Source organism: Littorina saxatilis, linkage group LG12 (genome assembly GCF_037325665.1).
Source record: "Littorina saxatilis isolate snail1 linkage group LG12, US_GU_Lsax_2.0, whole genome shotgun sequence".
In the NCBI taxonomy this organism is placed as follows: Eukaryota; Metazoa; Mollusca; class Gastropoda; order Littorinimorpha; family Littorinidae; genus Littorina; species Littorina saxatilis.
In genome coordinates, this window is record NC_090256.1 from 66538963 (window position 1) to 66559126 (window position 20164).

At 40.1% G+C, this 20164-nt stretch overlaps 1 protein-coding gene across 2 annotated transcripts in view; it reads left to right on the plus strand.

Annotated features, from left to right (window-relative positions):
* Window positions 1-240: 240 nt before the first annotated feature.
* LOC138982606 (prostatic acid phosphatase-like) overlaps window positions 241-20164 on the plus strand; it is a 30986-nt gene continuing 11062 nt past the window's right edge. The window contains exons 1-8 of one of the 2 annotated variants that reach the window (XM_070355931.1): window positions 241-575; window positions 4874-4969; window positions 12362-12448; window positions 14277-14429; window positions 16673-16768; window positions 17137-17226; window positions 18342-18480; window positions 18985-19073. In XM_070355931.1, the coding sequence (XP_070212032.1) occupies window positions 489-575; window positions 4874-4969; window positions 12362-12448; window positions 14277-14429; window positions 16673-16768; window positions 17137-17226; window positions 18342-18480; window positions 18985-19073 (837 nt within the window). In that variant the 5' untranslated portion in view covers window positions 241-488. The remainder of the gene's footprint in view (window positions 576-4873; window positions 4970-12361; window positions 12449-14276; window positions 14430-16672; window positions 16769-17136; window positions 17227-18341; window positions 18481-18984; window positions 19074-20164) is intronic. The other variant, XM_070355932.1, reaches the window with a different exon arrangement.

Consider the following 20164-nt stretch of genomic DNA (forward strand, 5'->3'; position numbering starts at 1 on the left):
GATCACAAACTAGAATCCAAGTGGGGAGGGGGGAATACTTGGTCCAAACTGAGACACGGTTCGTCAGCAGCAAGGTGGTATTGTACCAGGTTTTCGGAGACTGAGGAGTAGTACCCCTGGCAACTCATGGCATTGCCATCGAAAAGCCATCAATGGCCCAGTTCTGCGGGCATGTTTATTGTGATCGATCGTAGCTGTTGCAGCTAAGTTTGTCAGCAGGTCACCTGCTGTTATCGTGGTTTGTATGTGACAAGCAAACATTGGTGGGGTATATTCTCAGGGCCTAGATAACGCTTCGTTACGACAGATTTGTATGAAAAGACGATAACGGGGGATAAGTCCTGTGACCCGTTTGATAAGAAATCTTGGTCACAAAGCCGAAAGCAGTGCAGTGAATGAATCAGTGAGACTTTACCCAGCTGGCTGACGGATTGTTCTCCTCCTCCTAACGGCAGTGACTGTATTCGTATCATTTGCACTAATCAGGAATGGGAATCATGATCAACTTTTTCTGTCTCCTATGCCTGCTGGGTGCCTCTGCAGCCGCCCCGGAAACTCTAAGAATGGTCAATGTTGTAAGTTCAGTTCAGACTCTGATGTTTATCCTTACATGAGTATCTAGTAATTAATAGTTGCTCTTGACGTATAATATAGTATACTGTTAATGATCAAGAAAACATATAACATAATTATATTCAGGCCTGCAGTAATTTTGATTGCTTACACATTGATTACGGGATTTAAAACAATAGTACTTAGTAGCCTACAAGCTAATGCAGAGAGTGTCACTATTTCTGCAATAAGTGTGTGAAAATGTTTGCCAACGAAAGCAAAATAACTGAGCAGTTTATAATTATTTCTTTCAGACAGAGCTTATTCCTTTCAACTTCTCATTGTTTTCAATTATAAATTTATAACTTCAAAATTGTGATCGAAATTCGGCTTTTCGTTTATGCTGCCGCTAATTTCGTGTGTGTATCTGCATGTACCGCATTTACTGAAAAGTTGCTGAGCTGTATGATTTCTCTTTTACACCCAGTGTGTAAGGAAAATATTTAATACATTGACCTTTTTCCTGACAAACAGATAACTACAGCCTTTACTTGTATACTGTAGATTGGTGTTTTCCCTTTTTATATTCCTTTTAAAATTGATAAACATTGTTATACCCTTCTCCGAACGGCTTTCGCAATTAATGTCCACCCACAGGCGCCGGACTATTCTGAATAACAGCGACTGCTCAAAGACCAACAGCAGACAATTTTAATGATGAACTCGAACTGCCTGAATCTGTGTTGCCTTTCTCATTGCAACTCGGCTGCATGATCACATTTCTGTATTTGTCATGTAAATTCTTACAACCCCGGATACAAAAACAAAACCAGTAAATGACGCCACAGTTTAAACAAAAAAAGCATGGCTTTAATTTAAAGTGTATATAAATAGCAGCATTAACACTAAATGTTTGTTATAATGCAGTAAAACTATTACATAAAATTATCTGATTATTCTTGTTCATCTATTTCGTCTCCTCTACCCCTGTGCGTGTATTGTATGTGCCTCTTGTTTTATGGACTGGGCAAAGGAGCTGCGCCTTCGGCTATCAGTGTCAAGTTCCCAAAGGCCGAGGGGAAGTGTTTAACTAACCGTATCAAGCACACGCTTATCGTGCATTCCGAACGCCTGTACTGCAGTGGCTGACAGGGGCTTAAATTCTCACTCCCTTAAAAATTAGGAAGTCTGGACTTGACTGCGCCTGAACTGAGTTACGAAAGTCTTTCTTCTTCCTCATTTTGGTGTTTCTTCCGTTCTTCTTCTTCTTTTTCTTCTTCGACTTCCGCACTGTCTGTGTCATATTTGTGGAGCACTTTCTGTTTCATGCACTGACAGTGACAGTTACACTGTGACTGTCGGCTTTTTTTTTAATTGACCGTACATATTATATATATATCAGAATGTCACACGCTTTCCTTCTTTGCCACTACTAGTACTAAAGCAAACGTGTGCAAGATTGTATGTTACACGCTTTGGAGCAATACGTGTGCAAGAACGGATTCAAACTCGAAATCGTCCCTCCAAAAGCCCAAAATGCACACACGACTTTTATTTCTCCTGCTGTTATCGTTTCTTCTCTTTACAACTTCTCCAACGCTGGGAATACTGAAAACGGCATCCCAGATGACAGTACTGTTTCCATACGCGAATTTAGCTGCCCTTGGAAAGTGGCTCGCTCAGGAGGCCTGTTAGTCTGAAACTGGAAGGACAGAGTTCTGAACATAGATGACAAAGATCCCGGAAAGAACAAACATTTCGCGGATGCAGACACAGAAAGACGTCATGAAGAATGTGATGCTTCAAAAGATACAAACTGTGACGATGACTGTGACGTCAATTCACATACCAAGACGTCATTCATGGTTGTTCGGTCACTTCCGTCGAAAAGTAGATCTCTCGACAATGGCTGCTCCTGTGTTTAAGTTTGTCAAGCTTGAGTACGCAAAACGTGTTTGTTCTCTCCTCTGTTGAAGCTGTGAGACATAAATGCTATTCCGACTTGGTCGTGTGACAGAGTTTTCTTCCACACTCGATAATAGCTGATGTCTAACTCAGCCTCACGGCTTCATTAGACAATCAACGTAATCTCAGATTCTAAAGTAAATGACACTTCTTTTAATCATCTTAATTGTTTTTGTCTTAATCTTATTACCTAGTCACATTCCTCTGTGTCCCAAATGGAAAGATAAGGAAAAACTTGAATACAGAGGAATGTGGCACTTGTGTGCATAGGATATACTCATATAGGTGACTAGGTCAACAATTTTCTGTTAGATAACATTGACTGTACATGGACATAGGATTCTCTCTATAGGGAGTATAGCTGTTTTGATACATTTTCCTTGGAAAATATGAACAATTAGGTCTTGGAGTTGGACTAGTAAAGCCCGTGGCCAGAGGTCCAGTGAGTCAGTGCTCGAGCCCCCAGGCTCAGGTACCGGCGCTCACATGGGCGCTCACCCTGTAAATCATTATTTTGTGTTTGTGTAGGAGTTTCTAATCGCTGTTCAATTCAGTTTCAAAGAACTGTGGAGAAAGATTGATAAAGATCAGTGTTGGATTCAGAAAGACCTGTATTTCGGCAATAGCGCGGTCACTGATGAGCGACTAACCGCGAGAGATACGCGGTTCATTCCGAAGCAGGTGTCAGCGAGATTCTGTTGAAGTTATACGTATCTCGATGCAAAGTAGACCTATTTATCTTTTGCCATAAATAAAATATGTTTTTTGTTTGTTTCCATGTTATGTGTTTATTTACTGCATTTTGTTTGAACTAATGCTGCTTCAGTCTAGCCTCGGGACCAGTGACACGCAGACGAATTCAGTGATCCGGGCAATGGCCAATGCCGAATCACTGAGTGAATCGTAAGCTGCTTTGTTGTTGTGATCTCAGTTCGATCACCGAAATGCTTTGGAATAAAGAATAGAGCTAAGGAAAGTTAAGAGGGGGCGGAAATAAGTCCCCCTCTTAATTTCCTTTGCTTTATTCTTTATTCCGAAGCATTTCCATGATCGAACTGAGATTGCAACAACAATTAAGCAGCTTACGAGTCACTTAGTAATTCGGCATTGCATGCATGGCCATTGCCCGGACCTCCAGCCACGGCCTAAACTAAAAGTAAAACTAAAAGAGAGGGATCGATAATGCATACGATAGAGTTACTCAGGTAGTTCTAAGGCCAAAAAAAAAAAAAGGGTCTGTTTACGGTAACCCGACCGACCCTAGTTTTTTCGCGCGACCCTAGACTTTTTTTTGGCATTTGGGAAAGAAAAGAAAAAAATCTTGTTTTTTTGGCAAAATAACGTAAAAATATGGTTTTTTGGAGAAAACAAAAAAATAAAAAAAAATCCCGACCTACCGACCCTATTTTTTGGGCCTATGTTACCGTAAACAGACCTTTTTTTTTTGTGGCCTAAACTAAAAATGTAATACAAACGTCATGAAGTAGAAGTCTTACTCTTAAGTATACTGTAGAGAAACCAAGGTCTGATAACAGGAACTCGTCTTTAAAATGGAGGGATTTTAAAAAGAGCATTTACTTTTTTGGTTAAACTTAAACAATTTTAATTGCTGATTGCAGAATTGAAGTTGATGAGCGTTATAAATATAACTCTTGCTCTCCTGTACATGTATATATTATACTAGATGAATACCCGCTTCGCCGGGTACGGCTTTGCTGGGTGTACGCCGGCTTTGCCGGCGCACCGCACGAAGGAAGGTAGATAAACGCGCAAAACACTGGAGAAGATAAGGAAGAGTAATACCCGGCTTCGCCGGGACAATGACATTCTAAAAATAGTATAACGGGAATATGGATTGAGCATTGTCGACAGTGACCTTCTAAAAATAGAAACGGGAATATGGATTGACGCCACACGAAGGAAGGGAGATAAAAGCAAAACACTGGAGAAGATAAGGAAGAGTTAGTGGGAATGGATCTGGGAAGATGAACAGAAAAACCAAAATCGGTTCAGCGCTGCGCGCTGAGAGCACGTGTTGAAATATCTCATAGAGCAGGTTGTGTCCGGGGTCTACCTGAATATGGCCACCAAATTTGAAACAGATCCATCGAGAACCTTGGGCGTGCATCGCGAACACACAGACACACTGTGACACACACACACACTCACAGACACAAGTCGTATATAGATATAAAATTACCCTACTTACCATTACCAGTGCAATTTTGAATCATTTGTACAAATTATAGTTTATACTATTACTATTATTTTATAGTAGTATTTTTCCGTAGATGCACTGTGTTTGACTATGAAGAACTAGTATTCGGACAATATTTGTGCTTGTTTTGTGGAACAGTTGTATCGCCATGGAGACCGCAGCCCAGTATTGACGTATCCGCATGATCCTTACCAGGAAGATGCTTGGCCCCAAGGCTGGGGGTGGCTGTCACAGGTGAGACATGTTAGGAATGGAAGAAACCTTGAGGTCTGCACAGTGAAGGTTGCAATGACAGAAGTATAGTAGTAACCCTTTTTAAGGCTGCCAAAACTCTTGAGAAAATCAAGTCTGGAGAGTGGAGTTGATGCCAAAAACGAAAAAGGAGGGAGTCTCAAATTAAGGGTTAATTTACTTGTAGTTGTACGAGTTGTAGACAATCAGTCAGGTGCTGGTGTGAAGTAGTGACTGAGAAAGTTTATCTGAAATGCTCCAGTGTGATTATTATCTCACTTGTATCACAGTTAGTACTGTTCACAAGTAGTTAGTAGTGTTCACAAACTTGATAATGTTGTCACCCGCAACGCAGTGAGAGGCGCGCACGCACGCGGATGATTTTGGGTTCAAACAGACTGACTAATTTGTAAAACAGTTAGACCTTAGAATTGATTTGACACATTAGGCAAGGATTTTGCCTATTCTGTAGACATTTTTGCCTAAATTGTATAGCAGTCGTGCCTAAATCAAAACTTTGCCTAATTTCACGACTTAGGCTGCCTAATTTACGCAATAGGCAGCCTAAATCATAAAATTTCACAAATTAGGCAAAATTCAACATTGATTTCACAGGTTAGGCACAGCCGTTGCCTATTTCACGAATTAGGCAAGAAACTACCTAATTCAAGAACTTAGGCACTTTCATGATCTAGGCACGACATCTATATATATATCATTGCTGCTTTTGTTCACTTGCTGTTAATTTCTTAAAGATACCTTGGTTATATAGCTCTGTGAGTGCATGTACCATACCACAAGCAATGCAGTGTGTAACACAGCTCTCCACAGATGCTCCACGTGGAGGGTCCCAGGACCCCAGACTTTAACTTTTAGGGGGTCCTTGGACTCCCTCAGTGTAACTTTAGACTAGAGGGTACAAATTAAAGACCGAAAGGTTTACATATTCTTGCTTTCGTTTTAGGCAAATTCCTCAATTAATGCTGACACTGTGCAACAGATGATCGCTGAAGTGTCCATATCATTCAATGTCATGCCAACTTTTGGAAGTTCTCTGACTCTAAGCCCTAATAACAAGAAATTTTGGTCATGTCGGTTAGATTAACTCTGGAAATTTGCGGCAGTACAGACCTGGCAGAACACTTTCTGAAAACAGCACTGATGGTACGCATGCATGATTATACCAATGTTCTGCATCTCATTCTCAGTATACCCCAGGCTGGTTTAGAGGTTGCGGGACCCCCTCCGTTAATTTATAGTATGCTTTTGACTATTTAGTTTTTATGCATAGGACACTGGGACGCACGCGCACAGTTTTTGGAGCCCTGCCTCCAAGTCTAATGATAATCTCCTCCACACACACACACCCCTCTACCCTCCCCCCCCTCCCGCCCCCAACAAACATATATATATATTAACAAACAAACAAATCTCAGCCAGTTGTCACACCATGTGACCATGCAAACAAATTAGTGCTCATGTAGTGTACAGAAACCATAGTTGATTTTTGTGAAAATACGCTTATCAATATCAACATTGTGTATGTCTTAAGGCATGAAAAAACATGTTGAGTGATGACTAAGACAGGATATTTAACCTTTGAGATCAGGCAGGGTGACTATGATAATCTTCAAAACTTTGACTTGACATTGGCTTGTTAAAATATAACTTATTTTTATTGAGTCACTTGAGAAAAAGTGACTCTATGTAATCGGTCAGTGTTAGTCTGTCCGGCCGGCCGGCCGTCCGTAGACACCACCTTAACGTTGAACTTTTCTCGGAAACTATCAAAGCGATCCGGCTCATATTTTGTTTAGTCGTGACCTCCAATGACCTCTACACTTTAACGATGGTTTCGTTGACCTTTGACCTTTTTCAAGGTCACAGGTCAGCGTCAAAGGAAAAATTAGACATTTTATATCTTTGACAAAGTTCATCGGATGTGATTGAAACTTTGTAGGATTATTCTTTACATCAAAGTATTTACATCTGTAGCCTTTTACGAACGTTATCAGAAAAACAAGGGAGATAACTAGCCTTTTCTGTTCGGCAACACACAACTTAACGTTGGGCTTTTCTCGGAAACTATAAAAGTGACCGGGCTCAAATTTTATGTGAACATGACTCCCAGTGACCTCTACACTTTGACGTCTGCTTTGGTGACCTTTGACCTTTTTCAAGGTCACAGGTATGTCTTGAAGGAAAAAAATTGAAATATCATATCTCTGAAACTATTCATTGGATTTGATTCAAACTTTATAGGATTATTCTTTACATCAAATTATTTACATCTGTATTGTGTTGTGAATAGCAATTTCTTCCTGTCCATCTGATGCCTCATATAATATTCAGAACTGCGAAAGTGACTCGATCGAGCGTTTGCTCTTCTTGTTCTGATAAGGAGCACTAATGCACAGTGAAACTGAAAGAGAGCAGTTGGTTGATTTGCTTTTGTTGTATTCTCTACCAGCTGTTACTGTTAGACAGTAATTTGTTGGAGCCTTAGTTTTTTTCAATGTTATTTGCTTTGGTTTGTTTTTGTTTTATTTTGAATGATGTAACGTTTATTTTGTTATTCTAAACTCAGACTGACTCAAGCACACATGCAGACAGAAAACATATATGTGTGTACATGCACGCATGTACACACACCTAAACACATTATGTACATGCACCCGCGCTCCAATCACATGACCACACAGGCAGACAGAACTTAATGTAACAGATATAAAGAAAACAAGAGGCGAAGCCTTCAAGGCTCCCGTAAGAAATCGACAAACAGTAACACAAACTCAATCACTCCGTCACACGCACACACACACACACACACACACACACACACACACACACAGAGTCTCACAGAGTTAAAACTAACGCATCATATCTACTCCATGTATAATTTTCAAAAGAAGGTAAACGTATAAAATGACTGTGTAATTGTTGTTGGTGTAGTTGTCCCTGAAGGAGATCTTGTGCAATCCTCTCTCTCTCTCTCTCACACACACACACACACACACACACACACACACACACACACACACACACACACACACTTTTAAACTGCATCAGCATAATTATCATGGCAAAGCTTATCTACAATTATTAACCTACACAGAGCTTGCGTGTTGGAATTGTCATACGACTAAGAGTAAATAATATGGGTGTCACGATGGTCACACTCAGACAGGTTCACATGAGGTTATTTTCCCTGGTCCTCGCACTCCGAAGTCTATGATATTGTCCAGTGACACATTGTCCTGCTGGCAACCAGCTCCGCATGCTTGGGCATGAACTGAGTCACCAAGAAGACCATTATTTCGCATACTGGCTGTGTGAAAACTATTAAAGTCAATGACAGAAAAACCGTGTACTTCCTCACTGCAGCCCTGGGAATTTTTTTAATCCTGTCCCACTTAATTATCGGGATGTTCCTGTGGTACACTATATGCACTTTGTCTTTGTATCAGAGAGTTGTAATGTTAATTTGTAAGGACGTGCTTTCCTGAAACAAATGAAGAGTTGGATTACAACGCTGCAGTGTTCTCTGCCCTGGATTGTAGCTTGCCCATCGTAAATCAGCAGTAGATCTGCGGGTACTGTGTTCATTTGGAAACCCACCATCCGCTTATCTGTCTTTTTTACTGCAGACACTTCAATTCACTGCAAACACTAAGCAAGAGGTACCTGCCATGTGGTCACTTTTTCCACTGCTGTCCTCAGTCTTATATACTTTTCATCAAGACTTGTCACCATACCGAGTGGATCTAAATTCGGAAGTCGTCATGTGGCTGAGGCTGCGTCGATCTTGTTACTTATCCTCCTTTCTGAAACAAAAGGCAAAATGCGATTAGTTGTGATGACTACAACCTACACAAATATAAACAATGTTTTGGTACTGAATAGTCGGGTTATACAAGCCACTTTACTTATGCAGCATGGGAACCCTACAATATGCGAAACATGTCAACTGACTGCAGCAGCCTGGTTCTTAAAATAATTCTGACGGTCAACACAGTCGACACACTATTCACAGTCCATTTTGAGGAGCAACTGAGGTACTCTCCAGTGGTGGATTTAGGGGGGGGGGGGGGGGCAAAGGGAGAAAGAGAGAGAGAGAAATGATTAAATGACAGTTTCTGAGCTCAGGTGGCCCTGGTTACAGCATTTTGCTTCCTTGGAAAAAAAATCCGGGGGGGGGGGGGGGGGGGCATGTCCCCGGACCACCCTAGCATGTTCGGGCGCTTCGCTCCCGCAATTTGGGCGCTTTGCACCCTCAATTCGGGCCTTCGCGCCTTCAAATTTGTGCAAAAATGTTTGGGTGTGTCCTTGCTCTCTTATGGTCTTGTTTGAGTGATAACAATCAACTCAGGAGGAAGAAACCAACAGAGGAAAAAATAAACCATTAACATTAACCGCAGAAACATACAGAATCCATGTGCCATTATGTAGAACAAACATCCACAGCAAGCTTTCTTTGCACGACTGTCGTTGTCTCAAAACCTCACATTCTACCTGCTGTCCAAAAGAAGCTATTACGTTGTGCTGCTTTGAAAGAAAATGCCAACAAAGAAAAGGAAGCTGTTTCAAGGTAAGTTTACCAAGCGTTACAAACATTAGCGAATCATGATAGTGCGTAAACAGCAAACAGCACAATCAAAGAGAAGGAGTCTGGAATGAAATGCGATACAGATCTAGGTAGATCTAGCTTTCAAAAACTGTCTTTCAAATTTAAGGAAGTTGTTGAAAGGCACCAAAATACACAGACAGAACCATGACAGAGCATGTTTTGAAACTGAGGCAAAATCGTAATCATTTTGACTTTGAGAACAGATTCATTCCGTTTCATTATATCTGCATGTTCAAAGAAATGGTGGACAGTTTTATACGGGCAGAGGAAACTGGAGACTCTACTGCAAGTCTTAAAAATTCACATAAATCGAACCAAGAACAAAGACATCCAAACATTACAGGCAGTTTAGATCAACTCATTTCACTAGAGGTGACTGCCTAGCACTCAGTTTTTGATATCCGTGTCTGCTGAAATAGAAAGAAATTAAACAAAACGGATTATCAGTAAGCTTACGTGACACTCTGTAAGAGTGGGAGACACTTATAGATCTGTCTGTACTTACCGGGGACACGACTGCCAGATCGACACTGCGCTTTCGACAGCTCTTTCTTCGCGCACACTGGAAACACGCTGTGCAGGTCAGACTGTTGGAAATCTCCTTTGGTATCTTCTTTATCTATTTTTCTTGAGCTAAGAAACTGAACAATGTGAAATCGTCTTCGAATGCAGCTCGGTGAGAACTGAAAAGTGAATCTATACCACAATCCTTCACGCGACCTGACCTGATCTTGACCCCTGACCTGGTCTACATACCACACACGACACAAACCAGTCACCTGCTTTTTTCCCCCCAAAACCCCCCACCACCCGTTTTCTTTGGATACACACTTTAACTGCACACATGCCGACGAAATGTTGATCATTGCTTCAATACTTTGAAGATGTTGCTTGGATAATAACCAGGTGAAATTAGTATTTCAGTGTTCAGTCAAAATGTTAAAGTTTCTACCACAGACATACATGCATACATACATACATACATACATACATACATACATACATACGCACAGACAGACAGAGTTTACCATCGCATAGGCTACACTTATGTGAGCCAAAAATGTAATGTCAGTAATGAGTGCGATTGCAAAAGCTCAAAGAGAGAGAGAGAGAGAGAGAGAGAGAGAGAGAGAGAGAGAGAGAGAGAGAGAGAGAGAGATGTTACACTGATGTTAATCTTAAGGTAAGGAAACCCCATGGAAATTAACCAAAAATTGTTGATAGGTGTGTTTTGGGGTTTTGACACTATGACACACCTTTGATCTATGTTCTTTCAGTTGAGCATAACCAAAATGTGAAATGTTGGCAAAAAGGCACTTTTTTAAAACTTTTTGTTGTTGTTGTACTGGTTGCTTTGGAATAATTTCTGGCCTCATTATATATTCATTATTTTCAAATCGCCATAACTTTCGTTTAAAACCACTTTGGAAGATGATATCAAAATGTAGATCTACATACGCTGCTTGTGTTCGTCTGCTGTCGCCCGAAAGTGGGTAACCTTGTTTTTGATTAGCTGATGTGTGAAAGGGTAAGATGCCACACTTGCAAAACAGAGCGTGTCTTATATAGTACATTTGCGGGCTGAATCTAAATATGCCATGTGCATATCTTGTACAGTTTTAGATCTGAAAACTTGTTGTGCTACGATTACAGTAGCTCGGTATGAGTAGGTCTAAAAAGTGTTCGCGGCGTCAAGTTTGCGGATTGCTATGTTTGCTATGGGAAGACACAACACAGATTTCTTGGGAATCTACATGCCGCCATCTTTCAATCTCCGTCGCGATATATAACCTTCGTGGTTGAAAACGACATTAAACACCAAATAAAGAAAGAATCTCCCAATCTAATACGAAAAGTTGGACAAATCACAAGAAGAAAATAACAAAGTAACACAAACAGTTGCTGTTGCTAGTTTTGAACAAGCTGATGACGAGGTAATAAGGATCTGAGACACATCACAGTGATGTGCAATGACGATATGCTATCTGTCACTGAAAATACACCACCGATAACTTACGTTCAACTTCAAGCGCGATTTTCTAAGAATCACGTTTTTCGTAGCATGCGTTACGGTTACATGGATACTTTCAGAACTATTCAACCGATTGTCATAAAATTTGGCACGATGTTTGTTCATGTATTGTTTTACATTTTATTCCTCTGAATAAGAATTCTGAAGAAAGTTGTAATTTTTGTTACGGTTTTTCTATTTGGTACTTGTTTGGGCTGGTCAAAAACAATCTTTTTGTGCATTTGTCAAAAATCTGGAGGAAAAAACTGCAGAGAAATAATTTGTTGACACTTCAGCCAAATATGGTAACAATCAGAGGAATAGTATTGATCACAATTGTGTGTAACGCTACTCCGACCATTAACGTTGGCGCCACAACACTTGGTCCTAAACATCTGATGTTATGAAATTGTTTCAGCAGATATCATAACGAAATTTGTACCCTGCATTCCTTAATAATTCAAGTATGTACCGTGCAAGTTTTGTGCAAATCGGTTTGTATTCTAGTGTGTAGTGCAAACACAAAAATAACGCAATTTTGCACGAAATCCATGGGGTTTCCTTACCTTAAGTACTGACTTTTTTTAAACAAACAAAACAAAAATATCACAAAATCTGTTTTAGTTTGTGTGTTATTCTTGGTATATATCCTACTTGCAAGTAGTATAGTAGTATATGACAATATAATGTATTTGAATTTTAAGTCAGTGATCTTATATTCTTGTTTTTGTGAGAATTTAATGTGTTTTGTTTTTAGAGGGGTATGCAACAGCATTATGAGCTTGGACAGTGGCTGAGATCTGAATACGGTAGCATCCTCAATGACACCTACAAGAACACAGAGGTAACAGCATTGTAGTTCTCAGACTGTGGTCTGTGGTTATACTAAGGCAATAATATACTTCTTTGATCTGATGCATCAGTCTGGCCCTCGGCAGCCCACTGATAATTTTGACAATTATAAAGTCTTCTGACTGAACAAATGCTTCTTTGTCAGGACAGTAGTTGGTGCCCAATATTCAATGCAAGACAAACTGACATATATTGTCCTTTGGGTCTGAGTCTGGTAAGTGAATCTTGAAGAAGAGAAAAACATTCATTTTTGGTTCAGTGATGCATATCTGTTTAAATCTTGACCTTTGCAATAACATTAGAAGTAACAATTTAACAATATCTAATGTGGCAGCTAGCTGTGGATACTGCTGCCAGTTAATGGATTGATCTACACTACCCGTCATAAAAAAATACACAGCTACATTTAGCTGTAGATCTTTGTGATACGGCCAGTTATGTTAAAACCAAGTATATTGCCTTGAAAGGTAATTCATTCCCCTACCGTATGAAATGAAGAGTTTTAATGAACTAGTGTTTATGCAGTGGACCGGAGACCTAGGACACCCCCCCCCCCCCCCCCCAAATCAAATTCGCAAAAGCGAACTTACAGACACTAAAATACACAAAACAATTAAAATTAGCAAGAGTGACCCCGTTTTTGATCTCAAGTGGAAGAACAACTGATTTTCTACCCATACAGATTTATTTGGTTGACAGCTGTTGTGCCTAGCAGTGTTGTTTTGCCATTTTGAAGGAGACTGGTGTCAGCCTCATCAGAAGCCGTAAAAGGCTTGTTTGGCGTCATTTTTTGTGGGCTATGTGGGTAAAAACCCTGTAGTTTTTGTAATGGCTTGTTGAATTGCCTTTAAATTTGACATGAGTATTGTTAACACAATTGCAAAAGAGTGTGTAAAATATCATGGCGTTTTCATTAGTTTGTTGGATGAGGCTAACACCAGTCTTCTTCAAAATGGCAAAACAAGTCTGCTAGGCACAAGCACAACAGCTGAACCAAATACATTTGTATGGGTAGAAAATGAGTTGTTTTTCCATTTGAGACCAAAAAATGTTTGCTTATTTTGATTTTTTTAGTATTTTAGTGTTTGCAAGTTTGCTTTTGTGAATTTGATTTTGGGGGTGTCCTAGGTTTCCGGTCCACTGCATATATAAATTGCATAAAATAAAATATACACACTAATTCCTGAAAAATGAAACTCTTAATATTTCATATGGTAGGGGAATGAATTACCTTTCTGGCAATGTACTTGTTTTTAATATAACTGGCCGCATCACAAAGATCTACAGCTAAATGTATCTGTGTACTTTTTCATGACGGGTATAGTGTAGAAGAAGAAAAGTTCATAATTTATTCTTACTGAGAGCTAACTTACTCAGTTGTTTCTGTTGTTGCTTGAGCAGCAAATGTAAAAGCATTTAGTTTGTAAAACTGTCACCATGCATTGGAAATTATGTCAGAACTGGTAAAGGTGAAAAACGGAAAACATGTTTTGTTGATTTGTATCATACTTGATGTTTATAGAAATGTGTTGATGATGGGGATGTGAAAGATTGTTTCAATTGATGGTTTAAGTGTGATGTGAACTCATAGACTGCAAACGTTTTTAAAATCAAGAATAATGACACACGGAAATGGAAACATGTGGAATGTGCACATGATTAGAAGAATTATTACGTGCTGGTGAAATATCATTGTGTTTTTGATTCGCCTCAAATCAGGTAAATGGTGTACATTAGTTTTTGAAGGGGAGTTGTTTGAGCATTTGCTAATCTTGTTGTTTGATTCATGATAGTTAGTGTGTTGGAACTTGATTGTGCAGATTACAGTGGAGGCGTCAAACGTCAACAGATGCCTCATGTCCGCCTACTGCAACCTGGCAGGGCTTTACCCACCTAAGGGAACCCAGGTGTGGAACCAAAAACTGGTCTGGCAGCCCATTCCTGTCCACACTCGCCCGGAGGCAGAGGATCATGTGAGTGTCCGGGAAACGTTCTTCCTTTTAAGTTCTATAATTTATATTGAAAATCAGTATAGACCAGGAAGAATGATAGCAAAACACACAAGCAATTAACAACAAAGGCAGTTTGTAGTGTTGCCGCATCAGAGGCCAAAGAAGTTACACAATTTATGAGTACACTGCCTAGCTAAAAAATAACTCATTTGCTGCGTGTCGGACCTGGAAGTCCGACACATGTGTTTAGCGTTGGCTGCGTGCCGGCACTTGAGATCCGACGGATATCACGAATTTTTAACGGTGTAAACGGTCCTGCTGACCAAGGGAAACAACCCCTGCAATGAACTTCTATCTGTCTACAGTGGAACCATTCACTGTAAACAGTTCCTTCCCTTCAATTGTTGGGATTTATTTAATTTTGTTGACGGTGTGCGACCCACGTGTTTTGACTTTTCCAAGATGGCGGATCGTTCTGCTGACAAGACGTAGTAACTTGAAAAGAGTGCTAGAACTTGTTATTCAGTACGGTTCTGATCTTGACCTTAGTGATGATGATAGTGGAGATGATATTTTAGATTCTGGTGACAAGTTTGTGCCAATGGACGATCATTTGGGTGATGATTCGGGCAATGAAAGTGTCGATCATGACATTGTGTATGATGAACCCATGACGTAGAAAGTTGTTTGTGTTTTGCTTCAAAGAGGTAGTTTGACTGGATGTGAAGACAACAAAAGGTATGTTCTTTCAAATGTTTCATATATTTTCTAGAAGAGCAAGTTTCAAACTTTGCAAAAATGTAAGGTAGGTAAGGTTATTTTTTGTTGTTGATTTTTATATTTTTTTTAAAAATGGGTCAAAATCGTGCGATTTGAGGGAACACAGGGACAATTCAACAATTTAGACGCGCCTCAATTATGCTTGACACTCACCAGTTCAAGTCTATTTGACAGTAATTTTTGTTTCTGATTCACCAGCAACACTCTGATTCACCAGCAACACTCTTGACATTTGAAACAGTGCATATCAGCTTGATTTTGTGAGAAAAAGTACTGCAACAGTGAGTTACTGGTGTTTCATTCAAGAACAAAAAAGTTGTTTTTTTGTGCTTCAAATTGGATATTTTGCCTGGATATGAAGACAACAAAAGGTATGTACTTTCAAATGTTTCATATATTTTCTAAAAGAGTAAATTCCAAACTTTGCAAAAACATAAGGTATGTAAGGTTATCTTGTGTTGTTGATTTTTTATAATTTTTTCAAAATGGCTCTAAATCGCGCGCTGGCAGGGAACACAGGGGAAATTTAGACGCGCCTTGAATGAGTTAAAGGTGGTCGTCTACATTTTTTTTTTTTTCAATAATCTTATGGTTAGATTTTGCTAAAAAGTTATGTCAGATGATGAATGAACCATGGGGAAAAAAGTTATAGAAAACAAAATATAATTATAATGTAAAAAAAGATTTTATTTTTGGGTAGCGTGACTCACGCTTCCAATATTTTGTTTTCTGTTTGCTGAGAACATGTGCTTTGCCTAAAAATACTGACCAATCAAATTCATGTCACTATGCTTATAGCCACGCCCGAACAAGTGCAGCAACAGTTTGACACTGGAGCGCTGTCCACGCTTTTTTTTAAACGCACGATATGCACGGGATTTGAGAGGAGTTTTGCGCTTGGCATTTTCCAAATAAGGATATCCTACTATGAGTACTACGCTGGAATACTACAATGAATTTTCAAACGGCTACACTGGCTTCGTCTTTCCTGATCGAAAGGGGGTGTATTGTTGATAATTGTAGATAATAGACTCTGCATTTTAATGGTCAAATGGCGATTTCGGTATAAAAATGTAGACAAGGACCTTTAATTATTATTGACAGAAACGGCGACATAAAATGATAATGTTTGGGGCTGATTCGCAACCACAGTCGCCCCGAGGAAGAGGGATGTGTTAATTCGTCTTTTACCTGAGGGTTCAGCCTAGGTAAAAAAGGATTGAGGGTCATGTGACCCCCTCAATCAAGTTCTGATGTGACATAGTCTGACGTGTGAAGTGCCAAATAGGCTGGGGAGTCCAGGGGCATGCCATTTTCAGATCTTATGGGCCAGTGGCACATTTGGCGCTAGTAAACTGAACCATGCCACCTCTCATTGTGAAAATCATCAGCTCTAATATCCTCACACTATGAACTTTGTTGAACATGCATTAAAAAAAGCTTTCAGTGTTTATTTTCTCTGATTCACCTGTTGCATATTTCAGAAACTGGCCATCCAAGCACCCTGTGTTCGCTACGAAGAGCTGTATGCGAAAGAACTTCACTCTGATATTATCAAGCAGGAGGAAGAAGAGAATGCTGTGAGTCTTGTTGCAATGAGTGTGTGTGTGTGTGTGTGGTTTTTTTTGTGTGTGTGTTTATATTTTTCCATCATATTATTTACTTTTTGACATGCCTTTTCTGTGCCGGGTATAATATCTTGACATGTTGGTTTGTTACTTTGATTAGGATGAGTTTAGATTTTAACTCATGATAATAATATGTAGAAGACACTGACTTCTTTATTTTTTCTTCTTCTTCCATTCTGTTTTTGTATGCTCCTTTGTCTGTGTTTGTCTCTATATTTCTCTTTTTAACGTCTAACTCATGTAACTCAATTTGTCACTGAACAATGTCATTTTCTTCCTCCTTTCAAGAAGGAAAGTTATTTTCAACATTCTGTTCTCAGGCTTTCTACAAATTAGTGGACAACAGCACTGGAATAAAGAGAGAGAACATCTCTGAAGTTTGGAAGGTTGCTGACAGCTTGTTTTGTGAGGTATGTTCACTTTATGCTTTAAATAGTGACATTTATTACTTAAATTGTTATGGGCAGGCACACAAAAAAAGGGGGGGGGGAGGAGAGAGTGTGACTGTCTCTGTACGATATTCCCAGGGATTGCAGTCCAAACTTTTTTGAGGAAATTCGGAAAGGACGATAAGTATAGCAAATGAAAATAAACAACACAATCAGCCTGATATAGTTGTCTCGGCTTTTAGATTTACCTAGAGAAACCTTTATTTGAACTCCAGTCCCGTCCCTGGAGGAAGGCTAGGATGGTGAAGGGGATGCAGGCCTGGGAACCCATAGGGTTCCGCCGTATTTTGTACGCTTGAGTGTCTAGAATACATCAGTACGGTCAGTGGAAGAAAAAAAATGCCGAGAAAAATTCCTAGGCTACTTTTATTCACAAGCGCATCCCAAAGCCTATCCAGTATTTTGACACATGATTACAGTTTGTAAACATTGAAAGAAGCATTTGTTTTAAATGTATTGGTAAACTTAATTAACGGTGCGACGGACGCATGCGAAGCATGTTTGAATCATAGATGTTCAAATGCTCTGTGGAGTACGCTCATTGTTCTGAAAATACAACAAGGTTGTTTGAGAATACTCTACTGGAAACTTGCATTCTCCCAGTAAGGTAATACCTTGTACTACGTTGCAAGCCCCTGGAGCAAATTTTTGATTAGTGCTTTTGTGAACAAGAAACAATTGACAAGTGGCTCTATCCATCTGCCCCCTTTCCCCGTCGCGATATAACCTTCGTGGTTGAAAACGACGTTAAACACCAAATAAAGAAAGAAAGAAAGACTAAGTGCAAAACAGGGGTTCCCAGGTCTACTGGGGATGAAGGAAGAAGAATCCTTTTTTTCTCCTGCGTCTGTTTTTCCATATTTTTGGCAATCTTTTAAGATTTCTTTGTGTTTGCATTCGCAAAACGCTGACAACTTTTTGCATGCAAACTTTTCAAGATTTCTTTATGGTGTATTGACAAAACACTCACAACCTTTAATTCACAAAATGTTCAGGATTTCTTTGTGTTGTATTGTCAGAAAGCTCACTACTAATATGCGCAAACTGTTCAAGATTTCTTTGTCTTGTATTGACAGAACGCTCACAACTACACCCTCCCAAACTGGACCCAGGAGGCATGGGGCAATGGCACTGTCTATGACAGACTGATAGCGCTCAAGGACTGGAGCTTTGGCCTGCTGTACAATGGATCAGCCCTCAGTCGTCTAAAGGGAGGTTAGTGAGAGAACGTCGCATTTTGTGCAGTGATTTTAGTCTCCTGTCACACACATACATGTGTCAGAATGGAGCATTACTGGATGTGGTTGTTGTTGTTGTTCACTGTGACAGCAGTGTTGTTTCTGAGGCCTCTGTTTTCAGTCACTAACGCATACTTTGGAGATATGATGCGTTAGTCTGATGCCTGGCTGGTCGACTGTCCAATAGTTTTGACATGCAGGTTTTCTCACATAATATTTTTTGTTAGCCAGGACGTTTGGACCTTTACATATTTTTTCAGTATAATGGATTGGTCTGATGCCTGGGGGTTGACTGTCTTATAGTTTTGACATGTACAAGGCCTTCTCGTAGAATTGCGTGGTTTTGTTTTGTTTTTTCCAGGACATTTGGACCTATACATATTTTCAATCAAAGTTCGAGTGACATGTTGTCCGGATTGACCTCTGAGTCTGGAAACAGCAGTGTTGGTCAGCTGTGATGAAATGTTTTGTCTTTTTCCAGGTCCCCTTGTGAAGGAGTTTATCCAGAACATGCAGACGGCTGCTTCAGATCCTGATCACAAACACTACAAGATGTACATGTATTCCGCTGTGAGTTGACTTGAGTTTTTATACAGTTATACAGTTAAACCTGTCCATAATTACCACCTATGGAACCGACCAAAAGTGGTCGATATTGACAGGTGGTCGCTGTGTGAAGGTGAAGTTTATTAAAACAAATGTCCTCTGGTATTCTTGGGGGGTCTAAAAGGACAAGTGATCCTTAAAAGAGGTGGTCAACCATGGCAAGTTCATATGTACCTGCAATGTGAGGCCATTCGGATGAGAGGAATCCTCCCAATAAAGGACACCTTATGTTGTCCATTTGTCTTTTATTAGTATTATTTTTTGTGCAAAATATACCTAGTACCTGTATTTTTTTTTTCTTCTTCTTCTGCGTTCGTGTGCTGAAACTCCCACGTACACTCGTGTTTTTGCACGAGTGGAATTTTACGTGTATGACCGTTTTTACCCCGCCATTTAGGCAGCCATACGCTGCTTTCAGAGGAAGCATGCTGGATATTTTCGTGTTTCTATAACCCACCGAACTCTGACATGGATTACAGGATCTTTTCCGTGCGCACTTGGTCTTGTGCTTACGTGTACACACGAAGGGGGATAAGCCACTAGCAGGTCTGCACATAAGTTGACCTGGGAGATCGGAAAAATCTCCACACTTAACCCACCAGGCGGCCGCGGCCGGGATTCGAACCCTCGACCTTCCGATTAAGAGGCCGACGTCTTACCACCCCACCACAGCGCCCATTGTACCTGTATTGATGTGCCACCAGTTAGGCAGGTACTCTTTCTGCTGGTTCCAAGAGTGTTCTTTCATCGCAGGCACCATTGTACATTCAGTGTTGTGTGCTTCAGATAAGCCTTTTCAAGGGTTTGAATCCCGCGGTCAGTGCCTGGTTGTCAAGGGGTAGAATCAGATTTTTTCAACCCACCAGGTCAACATTTCTGTATACTTATTTTGTCCCCTTTATATTTATACATGTATAAATATAAAGAGGGCTCGTGGTCGGCTGGGCGTTAAGCAAAACAAACAAACATATAAAGAGGGCAAAGGCACGTATGCCTAAATGAATATAATGTATGCTAAAGAAGCGGGGAAGCAAGGACAGGGTCATTATTTCAGG